At 37.6% G+C, this 21,140-nt stretch overlaps 1 protein-coding gene and 1 pseudogene across 3 annotated transcripts in view; both read left to right on the top strand.

Annotated features, from left to right (window-relative positions):
• The window catches only part of IQCB1 (IQ motif containing B1), a 46,447-nt gene extending 34,779 nt beyond the window's left edge, over nt 1-11,668 (top strand). For all 3 annotated transcript variants that reach the window (XM_060010749.1, XM_060010747.1, XM_060010748.1), the window contains 3 exons: nt 7,369-7,500; nt 8,977-9,133; nt 9,975-11,668. In XM_060010749.1, the coding sequence (XP_059866732.1) occupies nt 7,369-7,500; nt 8,977-9,133; nt 9,975-10,204 (519 nt within the window). In that variant the 3' untranslated portion in view covers nt 10,205-11,668. The remainder of the gene's footprint in view (nt 1-7,368; nt 7,501-8,976; nt 9,134-9,974) is intronic.
• Nucleotides 144-4,227, top strand: LOC132424731 (pirin-like; annotated as a pseudogene).
• Nucleotides 11,669-21,140: the final 9,472 nt, after the last annotated feature.

Genomic DNA, 21,140 nt, shown 5'->3' with positions numbered 1-21,140 from the left:
TTTCCATAGACCCTTGTACATCATTTACCAAAATGCAGTGTTATTTGTTAATTTTTTTCTTTCTTGAGCAATGAGAATCTCAAGGGTAAGGAACAAAGTCTTATTTATTGTCAGCTTCCTGCATGTACTTGACATATGAATGAATGTCTACCCTATCTTTTTCACTCAGTTGTTATGTGGATCAGATGACCTAATTTATGGGAAAGTATTTTGTCAATTGTAAAGTCCTGCGTAGGAGCAGCTTATCATATTAGATGTTTTTTAATGCACAGATAATACATTAGGTATAATTAGATCATTGTAATTCTTGAATTATAGAATGGTGTTCTTAAATGATGATCTTCCTGGGATTTATCTGGAGCATAGTAATATTTTATTGCCTTGGAAAAGCATAGTACAAGGCTGTCTATTTCACTTAATGACCAGTTTTCCTAATGTCTAGTTATTATACATAGTTAACGTTCATATTAGGATTTCAGATCATGTAGCATTTAGTTTTATTGTTATTGTTAAACTTATTTATTGTTATTGTTAAACTTTAGGTCAATTTATTGACCTAAATCCCTTTTTGTTGAACTTTGTTTGTTAATCCCTATTGTTAAATCCCTTATTGTTAAACTTTAGGTCAATTTCAGTTTTTCACAGTGATAGATTTTGAACAGTCTCCTTATTGATTTCTCTGATTAAGCTTTTACAAAGATTTTTTTAAACCACTTAAAAAACAGAGTAAATACTAGGGAAATAGGAAGAGATGTCTGCTGCCTCCATCTTTCTCAGGCTCTTTTGGGGATTTTAGGCCATGTGTGCAACAAACCGTCCTGCACCATCACTGAATCACACCCACATCTGCTGTTTACCCTCTGCTAAGCAATGCCACCTAAGGATTAACCCATGGACCCATGGATATCAGTGCCTTGGGTCCTTTCTAATACCTTTACCTCGTGGCTACCGACTTTTTTTTTTTTTGGCTGGGCTCCGTGGCAGCATGCAGGATCTTAGTTCCCCCACCCGGAACGGAATCTGTGTCCCCTGCGGTGGTGCGGTGGAAGCACGGAGTCTTAATTACATGTGGAAATGCTAATATTTTACATATATTGAGTTATGCTTATGTAACTCAGTACATGCAAAATATTAATTTCACCTGTTTTTACCTTTTTATTCTGCCTCCCAGAAAATTAAAAATTACATATTTGACTCATTTTATATTTCTATTAGCACTGCAGATGACCTTGATAACAAAGAAAAGGAAATAATTATCAATTTCACAGAACGAAGTTGGAATATCATTTCATTGAACTTATCCCTCAGGAGGAACTGGTTATTAGTGTCCTTGGCAGACAAAGGCCAGAACTGTTGTTTACCTTCTGTCCCTCACTTTGCGTAAAAGAGAGGCATTGTTTCTCAGATAGATAAAAATCAAGAAAACCTTATGTACACCTGCTCATTTCAAATTACACATCCTTACGTAAACAAGTTGGAGTTCTATGTAGTGGTATAGTATTAGAATTAAATTTGAAGAATTAGCTGTCTTTTCCTTCTTAATGTTCCAGGATTTTCTTTTCTTGCTTTTTCATCTCTTAAGCTCAGAAGGGGCCCCCAAGAACACTGGAGTACCGGGTACCCATGGGGCCAGGCGGGACCGGTGCCATCGATCAGTTAGCAGGACCCCACCCTCCCCGGCCAGCTTTAGACTCCCAGGGGAGTCTCCAAGGGAGATGGCCAGGGATGCTTAAATGGTCCTCTGCAATTTGGTGCAAGTGGCAAATGACTTTTCTTTCTGCAGAGCACTGCAATCTGCTAAGCCTCAGCATGCTCGCATTTTAGCCTTTATATGGCATCCTGCAAGGTTACCCTCAGTGCTTAGCTGGGAGCAGTCAGAAGGGGTTGGAGCATGGGTCCGCAGAAGCATTGGCTGACCTTAGTTTAAAAATCTGGATCCATTTTTACTGTTTGATGAATTTAAAGGCGGTAGACCAGGTGGATTTCCTGATCACCCACACTGAGGTTTTGAAACAGTGTATTACCTCCTGGAAGGGGGTTATCATGGCCAGCGAAGACTTCTGTGGACATGCTGGTCAGTTGAACACAGGAGACCTACAGTGGATGACCATGGGCTGGGGCATTGTGCGGAGATGCCTTGCTCGGAGGAGTCAGTCCATGGCCTACAGCTGTGGGTTAATTTGAGGAGCTCACAGAAGATGGTGGAGCCTTGGTACCAGGAAGTAAAAAGCAGCAAAATCCCTAAACCCGTAAGGATGGTGTTACTGTTGCTGTCATTTCTGGAGAATCCCTGGGAATCAAGTCCAAGATTTATACTTACACACCAACTTTATATTTGGAGTTAAGATTGGACCAAGGAGCAAAGCATTCCCAGCCTATTCCTAAAGGGTGATCAAGCTTCATTTATACCATATCTGGAAACGTGCATATTGGACCTAACACCCAACAAAAGATAGAACCTCATCACACAGCTGTGCTGGGGGAAGGTGACAGTGTCCAGGTGGAGAACAAGGATCCTGAGAGAAGCCACTTTGTCCTAATTCCTGAGGAGCCATTAAGAGAACCAGTTGTTGGGCTTTCCTGGTGGTGCAGTGGTTGAGAGTCTGCCTGCCGATGGAGGGGACATGGGTTCGTGCCCCAGTCTGGGAAGATCCCACATGCCACAGAGCGGCTGCGCTCATGAGCCATGGCCGCTGAGCCTGCGCGTCCGGAGCCTGTTGCTCTGCAAGGGGAGAGGCCACAACAGTGAGAGGCCCGCGTTCCGCAAAAAAAAAAAAAGAAAGAAAGAAAGAAAGAGAACCAGTTGTTGGGACTCCCCTGGTAGCGAGTGGTTAAGAATCCACCTGCCAAGGCAGGGGACATGGGTTCGATCCCTGGTCCGGGAAGATCCCACATGCCGTGCAGCAACAAAGCCCTTGCGCCACAGCTACTGAGCCTGTGCTGTAGAGCCTGTGAGCCACAACTCCTGAAGCCCGCGTGTCTAGAGCCCGTGCTTTGCAACAAGAGAAGCCACCGCAATGAGAAGCCTGTGCACAACTAGAGAAAGCCCATGCACAGCAATGAAGAAGACCCAGCGCAACCAAAAATAAGTTAATTAAATAAATAAATTTTAAAAGAGAGAGAGAAACAGTTCAACATGGAGAAGTGTGCTGACCCCTAAAGAATCCAAAATGTGATTCTTTCTTGACTTGAAATTTTTGTAATCTTTTGTTATTGTCAATGAGGTGCTACTAGTTTTCAAAAATTACTTAGACTCCTCATGTAAGGACACAGCCTCATATACTGCAGAGACACGAAAACTATGACAAGATGTGCCAATTTTTTTTTATCAGATCAGTTCAGTTCTTGACATCAGCCAATGCTATTTAACTGACAACTACAGTAAATCTTTTTTTTTTTTTTTTTTTTTTTTTGGTGGTACACAGGCCTCTCACTGTTGTGGCCTCTCCCGTTGTGGGACGCGCAGGCTCAGCGGCCATGGCTCAAGGTCCCAGCCGCTCCGCGGCATTTGGGATCCTCCCAGACCGGGGCATGAACCCGTGTCCCCTGCATCAGCAGGCAGACTCTCAACCACTGCGCCACCAGGGAAGCCCCAGTAAATCCTTAAAGTTCTCATCATAAGAAAAAAAAAAATTCTCTAACTACGTATGGTGACAGATGTTAACTAGACTTTTTGTGACAATCATTTCCCAATATATACAAATATCGAATCATTATGTTGGACACCTGAAACTAATATAATATTGTATGTCAATTATACCTCAATTAAAAAGAATAAAGAAGGTAAAAAGAACTAAAACTACAAAAATGGTCATAATAGAACCAAACCTAAGAATGTTTTTAATAAAGAGATTGCCATTGCTGATGACAGCCTGCAATGGATGAGTGAGGTCTAATTGCATATGTTTATCTGAAGTTTGGTCTTTATAATCATACACAATCCTAAAAACCTGTTTTACCATCCTCGAGGATCTGATGCTGGGAAAATAACCGTTTGCTATTCAGATATGCCTGAGTTTGTTTCAAATTAAGAACTACAGAAATATGCACCATTTTAGTGGTAGAAGAAAATTCTCATCACCCAGAACTTTCTGAATGTCTCTTTTTACTCTAGGTTCATTTTTGATGCACACAAATGAAGAGATTTCTCAGGCCATTCTTGATTTCAGAAATGTGAAAAATGGCTTTGAAAGAGCCAAAACCTGGAAATCAAAGACTGGAAACTAGTGACAAGCACAAGGGCAGGTCTGGCTGCCTTCTAGAATTTTCCATCTGTGGCATCCACCAGTTCAGTGCATCCAGTTTCCAAAGTTGCCAGTGCTTCTAAAGAATTCCACACTAAAGTGATAAACATGGTTTTTATAGCAATGTATGTGAGATATTTCCTGGCACAAGCAAATAAACCTAATTGTTCCTTCTTAAAAAAAAAAAAGAAGCAGCTCAGAAAGAAGGTGATGTTTGCTGGCATCTGCTCTCTAGAGCCAGAATGATAGCTAATTCTTGCTATTGATTATAGCAAAACAGTATCAAATATACATATCTATTAAAGACCAACAACAAAAGCACTTACTGAAACAAACCAGTTGAAAAAATAAACATTGGGAGATAAATACAATTTCAGAGAGTCCTAAAATGACAAAGAATGAGGAAAAGAGACAGAGATGTCAAGGTGGACTTTTCTGATCTAAGGGCAAAAATTCCTCTGTTCTGGAAACTTTACTCTGAGTTCCCAGAGTAGCATCATAAGCCTGGCTTCATACTAAAAGCAGGAAGTAGAGGAAAGAGAAGGAGAAGCAAGGAAGAAAAATCAAGAAAAGGGAAGAATAGAAGAAAAGGAGAAAATCTCAATAGGAGAATGTAAGCGCAATTGAAGGCTCAAGTACTATAGTAAAAACAAGGGTATTAAGGAAATCTTTATACTGAATGTGAAAACCTCCAAGCCCTTTTTTCTTCTCAGATCTCAGTGCTGTCAGCCAGGCTTGTATCCTGTAAACAGTAGGTTGAAAACATTTTCTTTAGGAAATCTGAACAGCCCAAGGGAATAGTTATACATGTACTCACAATGAGGTACTCCAATGAAACAGCCCAGTTCAGTAGCCCTATAAAGAAGTACAGAATAGATAAACCCTACCCATCTGCTCAGCATTTCTAAACAGCTTTTTAGTGCCCACTCTTAAATATCAGCTGAAAGTATCACTGGACGTCTGCAGGAAGCTAAGGCCAAAACAAATAGAATAAAACTACTTGGTGGAAATAGAGATATTGCAGGGATAAGAAAACTTTTAAAATGTATTATTTTCTCCGAGAGCTAAAAGAAAATAATACATGAAGCAAAAACCAAGATGCTGGATAACAGGGAACAAATGGAATAAAATTTGACAGAAAAAAGAAAGACATAATAAAAGGGCTAGAAAAAAAGGTTTGGGAAATCTAGAGAGCAGGGCAAAAAGAAACCAGAACCAGTCTAGGAGGTCAAACATTTGAAACAAAGAAAAAAAAAAAAACTGGAGGAGAAGAAATCAAATAATTTAAGATTTCTCAGAATTGAATATCATGTGGTTTAGATTAAAAAGACTGAATGTCCAATACAATGACAAAAATACACTCACATCTATTTCACATTATTGTGAAATACACTGGGGCAAAAAGTACTCCTCAACAGCATTATTGGAAGCTAAAAGATATTGGAGTAAGGCTGTCAAATGTTTGAGGGAAAATGATTTCCAACTAGAATTCTACATCCAACTAAACCATCAGTTAAAGGTAAAGATACACTAAAGACATTTTTATGCATCACAAAGTCTCTGAAACAAAGGAATAACCCAAGAAAGGACAACATGGAATCCAGGAAACACAAAGGAAAGATGAAAAGAGTCACCAAGATGATGGGGAATGGGAGATCTCGGGATGACAGCTACGCACCAAGCATAGGGAATAATCTATCCAGATTGGAACAAGTCAGAAAGCTCCAGAATATGTGTATCTAAGGAAATTAATTTGATAGATTGCCTGATGTGTTTTAATGTATGAACAGTTAGGGCAGAAATTGTGATAATCAGTGATAAATATATAGAAAAATAAGCACAGGAAAATAATAGAGTTATTAATTCCAGTGAAAATAAAAATATGCAAGGAAGAAAAAGTAATCATCACTACATGGTTGAAAAATGAATAGCCTTTATGCAGTCATAATAATGTAAACACTGAACATTAACTAAAATTATGATTTAATAATATTGGATATTTGGAGATATAAAAAGTATGTGTGAAAGAGAGCTAAGTCCTTATCTTTCATACAAGAAAGTCAATAGATAATACCTATCACTGAAAAAAATCACAAAAATGTAGATGGAGATAAACATCAGAAGAAAAACCTGAAAGAACTAAAGTTGCTGTCTTTGGGGGAGAGGTTTTTAACAATTCTTCTAAAACTGACACTTTAAACAATAGTTATATCAACAAACTTTTTGGAAAGCATCAAATAGTAAAATATTTTAGGTTTTGCAGGTCATACAGTTTCTTGGAACTATTCGACTCTACAGTTGTAGCCCAAAGGAAGCTGTGGATAGTATGTAAACAAATGAGCATGACTCTTGTTTCAATAAACATTTGTAGACACTGAATTTTGAATTTCACATAATTTTCACATGTCATGAATTAATTCTTTTCCTTTTGAACTTTGTAATCATATAAAATGTAAAAAACCATTTTTCAGCTGTTCAAAAACAGGCAGCAGACTGGATTGACCTGTGGGCCATAATTTGCCAACCCTTGCCTTAAGCAATGTGAACATATAACTTCGATGAAAGTAAAAACTACAAAGAAGGGAGAAGAGTGAAAAAAAAATTGGGCAGAATAATTTCAGATGTGTCTCCACATCTTGCCTGTTAAAAGATTTCTTACCAGGAATTCATTCTGAAGGACAGGAGAAAGCACATTCATTTACCAAGCTTTTTCTTGTATACCTTCTCCTTGATCTTTACAATCCTTTGGCTAAGTACAATTGGGATCCCTGTTTTCTGTAGACATAGAACCTATCCTATAGAGATTGAATGAGTTGCCCCAAATCAAACAGTTTTATAAGGGGCTAGAATTAAGACTAGAACCCAAAGCTGATTTCCCTTTTTTTTTCTTTATTGCCTTCTGTACAAATAATACATGAATATATCCTCGTAAAATATTAAAACACTACAGAAGAATATAACGATAAAGTTATTGTCCTCTGTCACCCCAGTCACAATCCTATCTTTCTCCCCATACATAAAAGGGTTAACAGCTGTTGTCACTATCATATGTTTTGGTAGGAAGGAAATAGTTCTGCTAGGGAAGAAAAAAAATCACAAATCTTTTTTTTTTTTTTTGTCCCAGACTCTTAAATTCCTAGCAAAGTGCCGTAAGAAAAAGAAACTATTTGCTCCTTGGCAAGGACTCAGAGAACTCACTGATGCACGCAGAGTTGAACTGAAGCAACAAGTGGATGACTATATCAGAAGACATCCCGTATGTAGGCTTTTGTGCCATGGTACCAGTGTTACATTATTGCAGTGGGTGATATTCACCAACAAATAAGTGTCTCAGCTGTATATGTACATTTATTTTTGGCATAAGGTAATGCAGTTGCTTTACCGTAGTCAATGGATTTGGCGTCTTATAATTACGTGGACCATATAAGTAAAGTCAATAGTAAGGGAGACTTCACTTCAAATTAGTGGTTTTCCGTACTGCGTCAGCAAGACTTCTTCACATCCTCACCAACATTTATTATTTTCACATCCTAATGAATGTGAAGTGGTATTGTGATTTGGATTTGCATTCTCTAATAATTAGTGATTTTGAACATCTTTTCATATGTTTATTGGCTATTTGTATATCTTTTTTGGAGAAATTTCAATTCAAGTCCTTTGCTCATTTTTTAATCAGGTCGTTTGTTTTTGTGTTGTTGAGTTTTAGGAGTTCTCTGTATATTCTGGATATTAATCCCTTATCAGATGTATGATTTACAAACATTTTTTTCCATTCTGTGGGCTGCCTTTTTACTGTTGATAGTGTCCTTTGATACACAAAACTTTTTCATTTTGATGAAGTACAGTTTGTCTGGTTTTTCTTTTGTCTGTGCCTTCAGTGTCATATTTAAGAAATCATTGCCAAATCTAATATCATGAAGCTTTTCCTCTGTCTTTTCTTCTAAGGGTTTTATAGTTTTAGTCCTTATGTTTAGGTCTTTGATCTCTATTTTTTTTAATGCACTGTGTGTGATTGTGATGCATTCTCCTGTTAAAAAAAGAAGTGCTGCTCTAGCCATACTCTAGTACACCTGTTACTCTGTGGCTGAAAAGTAAGGTGTTAGCTGGAACAGGGCTGTATCCAAGATCCATGAACTGGAATATTTGAGAAAGCTGGGGTGTCAGAAGCTCTGTCAGCTTCAATGTTGAGATTATTTCATCCTTGTCCAAACTAATTAGGTAAGTTCCTTTTAAAGTAGCTGACTAGCCAAAAGAATATGGTCCTTTGAATGATTTTGTCCCTTGTTCTGTGAAATTAGAAGCCGTTATAACATTATGGCTTAGATAAGTTTGGGAGTGGGGATAGGACAAGAAGTTAGGTAGTCTTACCAGGTGGGGCTAGAACAAAAGGATTGGTCTTGTTACTCCTCTTCCAGGCCAGTATCTTTACCAAACCATTTGTAATTTTCACTATGATTTCTCAATCTTACCTCTTCTCCCAGAATACCATACTATGTGAGGAAGTGAGGTATAGGAGCATACCAAAAAGAATCTGGCCCACCTGCATTTTCATTTAAAGCTGCTTTTAAGAGGCTATTTAATGCTTGCTCAAGAGTACAAGGTAGATATCAACCATAACATTCAATTGATGAGAGACAGCTAAGCATTCTAGAACCTCTACTAAGTGGTTAAGTGAAACATACTTTGATATATGTGTCCTTCATGTGACACTTTTTTTGTCCTTTGTTCCCAGGGCTCTGAGGTATCAGATGTGATCAGCAGGGAGCTCCATTCCCAAGCACAAGAACGACTGCAACACTACTTCATGGGCAGGGCTCTAGAAGAGAGAGCCCAACAGCACAGGGAGGCACTGATGGCTCGGATCAACACCAACATCGAACAGTTGATGAGTATGTGCTCATTCCATTTTTGCTTCCTAAAAGGAACACCCTATGTAAGATTTTGTGACATCTAGATCTTCAGAAGGAAAACACCATTTAGTGGTCTATTAACCCATCTCCTATCCTCAGAAATTTCTCCTTCTAGATCATATCACCACACAATGATTTCAAATGATGCAGACCCCATAACCTTCTTGACTGCTTCCCTCAGCCTTGTGATCATTGATATGTGTCAACTCAGAAAAGTTATTAATTATAAAGATGCTGAGCCCTACTAGCCAGATTCTGTTATACAGTATGAAAAGCTTTTTGAACATATTTTAAAAGTAGATGATGAGAGTGGTTATGGTGGCACTTTAATGAAGTGTTTTCACAAAAATTAATTCATCTGCTTCTCACAACCACTGGTGCATTTAATGAGAGATCCCATCCATGAAACCAGTGTCTCAGATGGCCTCTGAAACACTTTTAGTATTTGTGGAGCAAAAGGGGCCAGGGTCCTCTCTTTAGTGCCATTACTTGCAAATTTTGTGTTTTTGAATGGATAGGTGGCTGGAACTGAGCCTCTCATCTGTAAGGATTCTGCTATTATATTAAAAGTTTCTGCTCTTTTAAATAAACCATCTAAAAAAATCTACCTCTTTCTTTTATTCTTTCCCTTTAAACACGGAAGCATGGGCTACAACTTGTGAATAGTCACATGCCATCTACAGCTGACAATAATAATAGACTCAGAGTTGGAACCTTGTTTTTGCCTGCTATTGCAGAGTTCCAACACTGTAGTTTCCAAGTTCCTGTTTGTTTGGTACAGAACTCTTCCACTCACCTTTTTATTTTCTGTTTACTACAGAAGCACCAAGTCTGAAGGAGGCAGAAGGAAAAGAACCTGAGCTCTTCCTAAGCAGATCCAGGCCTGTGGCAGCCAAGGCCAAGCAGGCCCATCTTACCACCCTGAAGCATATACAAGCACCCTGGTGGAAGAAGCTTGGGGAAGAGGCAAGAGATGAGATTGATGTCCCAAAGGATGAACTTAGTATAGAATTAGGAACTTTATTCATTGGTGGAACCAAACCCCCTTAAGGGAGTTACCTGGAGGAATGACAAATTATATTTCTAGAGATTATATGGGTTCTGCCTCTGACATGCTAGTAGACTAGCGTTATCCTAACTCATGGTTTTCCAGAGGTTCCTCTCCAAACAAGACTTGAAGGCAGTAAGCAGAGTTATCTTCTACCTTGATTTCAGTTCTTTTTCTTTATCCATACTTCCATCCTTGGCCACACATAAAAATTGGTATGACTTTTATTATGGAACTAAACTCAGCATTGTATTCTATTGCATATATGAAATGTGATATTTCTATTTTTGTTTCTGCTGTTTTCCAACTAAAGGTGTTTTCTGAATATTTTCAACAATTGTTCTGAAAAACTTGTCAGGGTTACTTCAGCTTTTCACACTTATTGATTTTTCTATTAATATAGGAAATGTGCTCTTGGCATTTATTATGGTGAGGAAAAGAAGTGGTCATTTGAAAGACATTTGACTATTTTCGACCAAACAGTGTTTGAACTCAATTTGTATCTTGTTATTTCTAAAAGGAACTACATTAAAAAGTCCTCCTAGGATTCAGTGCAAGAAAAATTTCTCCTGATAAAATTGCATTCTTCGTATTAAACTAAGAGAACTATATAACACACTATTTGCATTTTGATTTGTCTCTTAGGAATCTCAGAGCTAAAACAATGCTTACTTTCTGTTACGATTCTCAATACCTACATGATTATTTGGTTCCAATCTAATAATTTCTGATTTTCCTGTTTATCTTTAACTGTGTTTTAATACCAGAAGCCACCTCTATGTTTGTGCTAATATGGAATTTAAGTTAAAATCAATTAAATCATTGACTCTGTATCATAAGGAACCTGGAGTGTGCTTTTTCTATAAATGAGTAGGAAAACCAGTATTTCTGGATAAGAAGACCAAATACTATAATGTTGTTCATCCCACCAAAGTTAGTTTAGTAAAATTCTAGTCAAGATTCTAATGTAATTGTTATTCATAATTGAAAATGAATAAAATTCATTTGTAAGAATAAGGAGATGAGAGTTCTGATTTCACTTAGAATGTAAAAATCTCCATGAGAATGTTTCTTCCATCTTAACAAAAAAAATGCCAGGTAATCTATAAAAATCATTTTTCTTGAGCCTATCAGATAGTTGAGGCCTCAAGATAACCAAGTAAATTGATGGGACTCAGTATCTGTGAAATAAACCATTTCATCTTTTTTTTTTTTTTTTTTTTTGATTGCATTGGGTCTTCATTGCTCCACGTGGGCTTTCTCTAGTTGCGGCGAGCGGGGGCTACTGTTCGTTGTGGTGCATGGGCTTCTTATTTCAGTGGCTTCTCTTGTTGCCGAGCATGGGCTCTAGGCACGCAGGCTTCAGTAGTTGTGGCATGCGGGCTCAGCAGTTGTGGCACACGGGCTTTGTTGCTCCACCGTATGTGGGATCTTCCAGTACCAGGGCTCGAACCCATGTCCCTTTCATTGGCAGGCGGATTGTTAACCACTGCACCACCAGGGAAGTCCCCCATTTCATCTTTAGTAGAGCACAAGAGTCAAAAGTGGCTGGATAGGAAGAAATCAACTAAAATGTTAACAAATTCTTAGGAGTCCTAGGTGGTGCAGTGGATAAGGCTGCACTTCCAGTGCAGGGGGCCTGGGTTCGATCCCTGGTCAGGGAACTTTATCCCACGTGCATGCCGCAACTAAGAGCTTGCATGCCACAACTAAGGAGCCCACGTGCTGCAACTAAGGAGCTGGCTAGCCACAACTAAGGAGCCCGCCTGCCGCAACTAAGACCTGGTGCAACCAAATAAATAAATACATGTTTTAAAAGCAAAACAAAAAAAACATTCTTAAAGGCCAAGTGTGGGTAGCATGTCAGTTTAGAATATCTAGGGACTTCCGAAGGAGAAGTTAGACCTTTACCAAACACAAACAAGAAAGTTTGGGAGCAGGGCAGGAGACCTGCAGAGATGCCTTTAGTGGCACAGGCAAACATGAAGTGATAGGCTGCTGTTGGGTGACATGCCCAAAGACTCACCTGCTTTCCCAAACCCTTCTCTTAAAAGTCTTAAGCTGCTAGAGCAGGGGCAGCAAGCCCTCTTACCTCCAAGGCTCAGAGAAAATTCCATTGCGCTTAAGGAAGGGACAGAAACAAAACCTAGCTGTCTGTGTGGGGGCAGGGGGGGGCGTGTGGGGTAGCGAACAGCCTAGCCCCAGATACAAGTAGAGATCCAGTGTTGCTGAGGGCAGGATAGAAATAAAAACCCTCTCTCCTGGGAGGGAGGCAGGAAATGATTTTGGGCCCAGAAATCCTACACCAATACAAAGCAGATGTCTGCTAATGCTAATGATTGCTACTGAACTTTAATGATTAAATATTGAAGACTTTATTCATCTTATAACAAAGTTTGTACCCTTTAACCAGCATCTCCCCATTTCCCCCACCTAGCCCTTGGGAACTACCATTCTACCTTATGTTTGAGTTTGACATTTTTTTTGAAGATTCCACATAACAAGTGATGTCATATAGTTTTTCTGTCTGGCTTATTTCACTTAGCACAATATCCTCCAGGCTCATCCTTGTCACAAATGCAGGATTTCCTTTCTTCTCATGACCAAATAGTATTATATGTTTATATTTTCTGACATTTTCTGTATCTATTCATCCATTAACACTTAGATTGTTTTCATATGTTGAAGATTGTGAATAATGCTGCAATGATGTCTCTGAGATACTGATTTCATTTCCTGCAGGTATATACCCTGAAGGGGGCTTGCTGGATTACATGGTAGTTCTATTTTTGGTTTTCTTTTTTTTTTTTTTTTTTTTAGGAACCTCTATACTCTTCCATCATGGCTGTACCAATTTACACTCCAACCAACAGTGTACAAGGGTTTCCTTTTCTCCAATTTTTGCCAACACTTGTTATCTCTTGTTTTTTTTTAATAAAACATCTTAACAGGTGTGAGGTGATATCTCATTGTGGTTTTGATTTGCATTTCCCTGATGATTAGTGATGCGGAGTACCTTTTCATGTACTTTTTGGCTGTGTGTGATATAATATTATCCACTGGAGTTAATGCAAACTCCAAAGTTGAGGTCATAGTCCCCAACAAAATTCCCTCATAAATTTAGATATACCCAGACTGCCCACACTTCTGACCAACTTACCACAAATTTGGGGGTTCCCGCAAACCTATCAGGTTTGATAATTCTCTAGGATAAACCAGAGAACTCAGGAAACATTATACTTATGACTAGTTTTGCTGTAATGATACAAATAAGGTTTAGCCAAGTAAAGAACACTTAGGGCAAGGTCTTGGAGGATCCCAAACATGGAGCTTCCATGCCTTCTCCCCATGGAATCAGGATGCATCACCATCTTGGCACACTGATGTGCTCACCAACCAGGAAGTTCAAATGACCCTTAATGTTCAGAGTTTTTACTGGAGTTTCATTACATAGGCATGATTAATTGTACCACTGGCCATGTGACAGAAAGCAATCTCCAGCCCCTGACACCTCTCCAGTGGTCAGAAGGTCAGGCTGATATCATGTGGCTCGAAGCCTCAAAACTCTAATCCCTTTGAGCCCACCACAAAGATTAAAGACACTCCTATCGCTCAGGAAATTCCAAGGGTTTAGAAGCCCCATTGCAGGAACTCGAGGCAAAGAACAAATTCTTTACTGTACAACAACCCCACATTAACTGTCTGATATAAAGAGAGATGTACCCATATCTGGGCATAAGCAGTATCTACCTTAGTCCTTTCTGTTCTATACATGTATGACGTTTAGTCAAAAATTGAGACACACTAAAAAGCTGGGAAAAAAAAAAACTTTTGTCGAAATGACAAAAGATTCAGATTCAGAGATTCAGAGATGACTCAGATATTGGAACTCACAAAAAAATACCTTAATAACTGTGATTAATAAAAGACAAAATGTAAAAGTAAACAACGTGCAAAAACAAATGGGGAATTTCACAGAGATGGAAGCTTTTAAAATAGATTAGTGGAAATGCTAGCAAAAGCACAATATCAGAGGTTACGTTTATTAGCAGTTCTTTGACAGGCTCATTAGCAGACTAGAATTGAATAAAGAATAGGTAACTTTGCCAATACATCAATAGAAATTTTCCAAACAGAAACACCAAGAGAAAAGAAAAAAATGAGGGGTGGGGAAGTAAGGAGAATAGAGCCTCCAAGAGCTAGGAGACAATATCAAACAATATGACATGCAAGTAATTGAAGTCCCAGAAGTAGAAGAAAGAGAAATGAGGTAGAAATAGATGAAGTAAAAATGGCCAAGGATTTTTGAAAAATTAATGAAACAGATTCAAGAATCCCAGAGAACCTCAAGCAGGATAAAAAACAATTATGTTACAAATGTAAAAGCACACCTAAATACATCATAGTCACATTGCTTCAAATCAAAGATAAATAGAAAATCACGAGAGCAGAGAAAAAGGAAAATTTTATACCAAGGAACAAATATGAGTTTCAATAGACTTCTCATCAGAAACTATAAAAGCCTGAAGACAATGGAAATGACATCTTTAGAATGCTAATAGAAAAAACTATCAACCCAGAATTCCATATACAGCAATAATATCTTTCAAAAAATTAAGGCAAAATAAAGATTTTTTCCAGAAAAACAAAGCTGATCATAAAGGAAAAACTAAGATTTTTTAAAAGAAGGAACAGGATACAAGATAGAAATTAGATCTACACAAAGAAAAGAAGTGAGGGAAATTGTAAAAAGTAAATATAAAAGATTTTTTCTTATTTTTAATCAATTTAGAAGTTAATTTACTGTCAAAGATAGAGAATCTCAAAAGCAGCAAAAGAGAAGTGACTTGTCACATACAAGGGATCCTCAATAAAATATCAGCAGATTTGTTATCAGAAACGTTGGAGGCCAGAAAGCAGTGGGCCAATATATTCAATGTGCTAAGAGAAAAAACCTGTCAAACAAGAATCCCAGGCTTCCCTGGTGGCACAGTGGTTGAGAGTCTGCCTGCCTATGCAGGGGACAGGGGTTCGTGCCGCGGTCCAGGAAGATCCCACATGCCGCGGAGCGGCTGGGCCCGTGAGCCTTGGCTGCTGAGCCTGCGCGTCCAGAGCCTGTGCTTCAAGAGTGTGAGAGAAATTAAGACATTCATGGATTAACAAAAGCTGAGGAAGTTGATTATCACTACACCTGCCTGGCAAGGAATGTTTAAGAGTCCTGCAGGGTGCAATGAAAGGATATTAGACAGTCAAAGCTGGTATGAAGAAATAAATATCTCGATTAAGGAATCTGGGTGATGGCAGGCATCTGATTGAAGACAACAGCATCTGAGAAAATAGAAACCCTACCATTTGGATGATTCAGTGAACATACCATGGATTCATGGCTGTGGTTTTTCCATAGACTCTTAATCATTTCCTATTTAGGACTGTTGTGAAATAATTCATGTAAGTAATGGGGATATGTAAAGTCTCAAAGGATGACAGAAAAGCTCTACATTTAAAATAAGATCTGGGAAAAAAAGCATTTATAGGACTCACTCTCATAGGTCACATTTACATTTAAAATAAAAGCAACCATATGGAAATATTAGGCCAGTTTGTTTTTAAATGTCTATTTCTGACTTTGAATGTATTTACTTGAGTTTGTACATGTCTCAAAGAAATGAGGAAAATATGATGTTCTCAAAGGCCTACTTCTTCTTTGCCAAAGTGTCGAGAACATTCATGGTAACAAAACTATATCTACATAGCCACTCTAACACATTCATATGAATTAAAGGGCTTAAAAGTTATACTTCCAAAAAAACATATTTCCTATTTCTTAATAAAATTTTAAACATTCTACTTTACTTCTTCAATGGGTTTTTTGAAGAGAGGTTCTACAGTTTCTTGGTCAGCAAATAGAGGAACTGAAGAGCTTGTGTTCTGTAGGCAAACGTTAACTGATAAATACCTAATGTCTGTAAGACTAAAAAATGTTTGGAGAGTTGTACATCTGCATGTTGTAGTTGGGTTAATGAGTTTCAAATTATATAACATAAGCAATATAATTTTTTAAAAATTAAAGTCAACCTTTTCCCTTAAGGAGTCTACAGTATAAAACAATGATTTTCAATGTGTGCTTATGGATCCCTGTAGGGGGTTGTCCTGAGACCCCTTCACTTACTGAAGAGTCAAAACTATTTTCATCATAATACTAAGATGTTATTTGCCTTTTACACTGTGTCAATATTTGCAATGATAGTACAAAAGCAATGGTGGTGAAACTGCTGGCACAAATCAAGGCAGAGGCACCCGACTGTTAGCAGTAACCATTGCATTCTTCATAGCCAGGCATTCACAGTATTGAAAACAAAAGATGACCTTCACTTAAGAATGTTCTTGATAAAGGAGTAAAAATTAATTTTATTAAACTTCAACTTTATATATTAATATGAACTCACATTTGAATACATACCAATATTAGTTAAAAGGTATTATTAAAAATAAAATTACAAAAAAATAAAAAAATAAAATTACATAAACTGACAGTTCAGTAAATCGTATTTGAAAGTATTATATCTATTGTATCCCTATATGGGAAATACCGTGTGTGTGTGTGTGTGTGTGTGTGTGTGTGTGTGTGTGTGTGTGTTTCTCAACATTTCTGCACATTCAGTGATGATATATTAGTAGTTTGAAGTCAGACATGGTGGGTGTGCCTATACCACAGAAATCAGTAAATGGTACATGTCTAAAATTTTACCCTTGAAGAAACATTTACCCCAGTTGTTAAACATTTACCAGCACATCACTGGATATAATCTACCTAAACAAAAGTTCAGTGGGATCTGTGATGGTTAATTTTATGTGTCAACTTGACTAGGCTAAGGGATGCCAAGACAGATGGTAAAACATTATTTCTGGGTGTGTCTGTGTTTCTGGAAGAGATTAGCATTTGAATCAATAGACTGAGTAAAGAAAATCTGCCCTCACCAATGTGGGCATGCATCATCCGATCTGTTGAGGGCCCAAATAGAACAAAAATGGTGAAAGAAGAGTGAATTCTTATTGTCTCTTTCTGAGCTAGGATGTCAGATATAGTAGCTTCTGGTTTTCAGGCCCTTCAGACTCTGGGACTTATACCAGCAGTCCCCCAGTTCTCAAGCCTTTGGCCTGAGACTGGGAGTTACACCACTGACTCCCCTAGTATTCAGGCCTTTGGACTGGGACTAAATTATACCACTGGCTTTCCTGGTTCTCCAGTTTGCAGAAGGCAGATTGTGGGACTTATCCTCCTTAACCAGTGAGCCAATTTCTATACTAAATCTCTTCTTATATATAACTATATATCTATAAAAAAGATGTATTCGTTCTGTTTTTTCTAGAGAATGCTAATACAGAGTCATCATTAATTTAAGTATATTAGGTGGTCCTGAAACCCAAAAGTTTAAGAACTCCTGATCTAAGATAATCTTGCAGCATTAGCCTTTAACAGTTTGTTCCTTACCTAGTCTATCTGAGAATGTAAGGATATGCTATTCATAGACCCTTCATCAAATCATCCCACCTTGCCTCTTTTCAGGAACCTAACTATACTACTCCTACTCCTAATCCTACTCCTACTCTTTCTCCTACAACTGCTGCTCTTGCGTTTAACTGCAACTATTGCAATAAATAGTTGACATTTATTGTGTGATAAGTGCCTGACTCTACTAAGTATTTTATGATCATTATTTCATTTATTTCTTACAAGAACCCTACAAGATAGGAACATTTATAATTTTCATTCTATAGATGTGAAAACTGAAGCTGTGAGACATTGACTAACTTGCCCAAGTTTAAATCCAGGTCTATACAACTCTAAAATGAACCACTTATTCATTTCAATTAATCATCTATTCATTCACTCACTCTTTTTGTACTTGAGATTTATGTAGGTATTTAATTTGTTGCATGAAAATGGCCCATCTCCTTTATGGAACATCTCTTGAGGGCTGGGATGGTGCCCTATAATTTTTTTTAGTCCCTCAACTATTATTTATGCACTTTGAGGTGCTCAAATAATAATTGTTGAAGACTGAGTTCTCAGTGTTTGACAAAGTGTCTATTACATCAGAGATTTTAAACTCTAAGATACTATTCATTCAATGAATACCTATAAGCATCTATGACGTAAAAGATGCTGTGCTAGATGCAGAAGGCACATACAGTCTCTGCTAATGAAGCTTATGTTCCAATAGAAGAGATAAACATTAAACAAGTAAATCATTTAAACTGTGATGACTATTATTTTGCAGGAAATGATGTGTATATGAGAGTCATTAACTTAGTCTGGGAGATGACCAGAAGAAGTCCCTCAAAGAAATGAACTAAAGAATGAACTGAGTGAATTACAGAAAGTTAGATGAAATGAAATGGCAGAGGATTATGTCCCAGATGAAGGAACAAGATAAAATCCCAGAAAAACAACTAAATGAAGTGGAGATAGGCAACTGTCCAGAAAAAGAGTTCAGAATAATGATAGTGAAGATGATCCAGGGTCTCAGAAAAAGAATGGAGGCAAAGACTGAGAAGATGCAAGAAATGTTTAACAAAGATCTAGAAGAACTAAAGAACAAACAGAGATTAACAATACAATAACTGAAATGAAAAATACACTATAAGGAATCAACAGCAGAATAAATAAGGCAGAAGAATGGATAAGTGACCTGGAAGACAGAATAGTGGAAATCACTGCCATGGAATAGAATAAAGAAAAAAGAATGAAAAGAAATGAAGACAGCCTAAGAGACCTCTGGGACAACATTAAATAAACCAACATTCACATTATAGGGGTCCCAGAAGGAGAAGAGAGAGAGAAAGGACTTGAGAAAATATTTGAAGAGATAATAGCTGAAAACTTCCCTAGCATGGGAAAGGAAACAGTCAACCAAGTTCAGGAAGGGCAGAGAGTCCCAGGCAGGAGAAACCCAAGGAGGAACACACTGAGACACATAGTAAAAAAATTGACAAAAATTGAAGACAAAAAAATATTAAAAGCAACAAGGGAAATATGACAAATAACATACAAGGGAATCCCCATAAGATTATCAGCTGATTTCTCAGCAGAAACTCTGCAAGCCAGAAGGGAGTGGCAAGGAAATATTTAAAGTGATGAAACAGAAGAATCTACAACCAAGAATACTCTACCCAGCAAGTCTCTCATTCAGATTTGATGGAGAAATCAAAAGCTTTACAGACAAGCAAAAGCTAAGAGAATTCAGCACCACCAGACCAGCTTTGCAACAAATGTTAAAGGAACTCCTCTAGGTGGGAAAGAGACTAGCAACTACAAAAATACCTTGTACATATATACACTGTTATAGCAAAACCTCATGGGAACAGTAAACCCAAAAACTACAACAGATACACACATGAAAAAGAAAAAGCAACCCAAACACAACACTACAGATGTTCATCAGACTATAAGAGAAGAGAACAAAAGAGGAAGGGAAGAAAAAAGACCTACAAAAACAAACACAAAACAATTAAGAAAATGGCCATAGGAATACATGTATCGATAATTACCTTAAATGTAAATGGATTAAATGCACCAACCAAAAGACACAGACTGGCTGAGTGGATACAAAAGCAAGACCCGTGTATATGCTGTCTAACACAGACCCACCTCAGACCTAGGAACACATACAGGCTGAAAGTGAGGGGATGGAAGAAGGTATTCCACACAAATGGAAATCAAAAGAAAGCTGGAGTAGCAATACTCATATAAGACAAAATAGACTTTAAAATAAAGACTGTTATAAAAAACAAAGAAGGACACTACATAATGATCAAGGGATCAATCCAAGAAGAAGACATAACAATTATAAATATATATGTACTCAACAAAGGAGCACCTAAATATATAAGGCAGATACTAACAGCCATAAAGGGAGAAATTGACAGTAACACAATAATAGTGGGGCACTTTAAGAAGCCATTTTTATCAATGGAAAGATCATCCAGACAGAAAATCAATAAGGAAACACAGGCCTTAGGTGACACATTAGACCAGATGGACTTAATTGATAGAACATTCCATCCCAAAGCAGCAGAACACATATTCTTCTTAAGTGCACATGGAACATTCTCCAGGATTGACCATATGCCGGGCCACAAGACAAACCTTAAATTTAAGAAAACTGAAATCATATCAAGCATTTCTTCCGATCACAACACTATGAGATTACAAATAAACTACAAGAAAAAAAAACTATAAAAAACACAAACACGTGGAGGCTAAACAATATGCTACTAAACAACCAATGGATCACTGAAGAAATTAAAAAATACCTAGAGACAAATGAAAATGAAAGCACAATGATCCAAAACTTATGGGATGCAGCAAAAGCAGTTCTAAGAGGGATGTTTATAGCAATAAAATCTTACCTCAGGAAACAAGAAAAATCTCAAATAAACAACCTAAGCTTACACCTAAAGAAACTAGGGAAAGAAGAACAAACCCCAAAGTTAGTAGAAGGAAAGAAATCATAAAGATCAGAGCAGAAATAAATGAAATAGAGACAAAGAAAACAATAGCAAAGATCAATGAAACTAAAAGCTGGTTCTTTGAAAAGAAAAACAAAATTGATAAACATTTAGCCAGAATCATCAAGAAAAAAAGGGCAAGGACTCAAATCAATAAAATTAGAAATGAAAAAGGAGAAGATACAACTGACACCACAGAAATACAAAGGATCATAAAAGACTACTACAAGCAACTATATGCCAATAAAATGACAACCTGGAAGAAATGGACAAATTCTTAGAAAGGTACAGTCTCCCAAGACTGAAGCTGGAAAAAATAGAAAATATGAACAGACTAATCACAAGCACTGAAATTGAAACTGTGATTAAAATACCCTCAACAAACAAAAGTCCAGGACCTGATGGCTTCAGAGGCAAATTCTATCA

This window comes from Delphinus delphis, chromosome 4 (genome assembly GCF_949987515.2).
Source record: "Delphinus delphis chromosome 4, mDelDel1.2, whole genome shotgun sequence".
In the NCBI taxonomy this organism is placed as follows: domain Eukaryota; kingdom Metazoa; phylum Chordata; class Mammalia; order Artiodactyla; family Delphinidae; genus Delphinus; species Delphinus delphis.
Note: the sequence above shows the minus strand (reverse complement) of the source record. Positions and strands in the feature narration are given on the sequence as shown.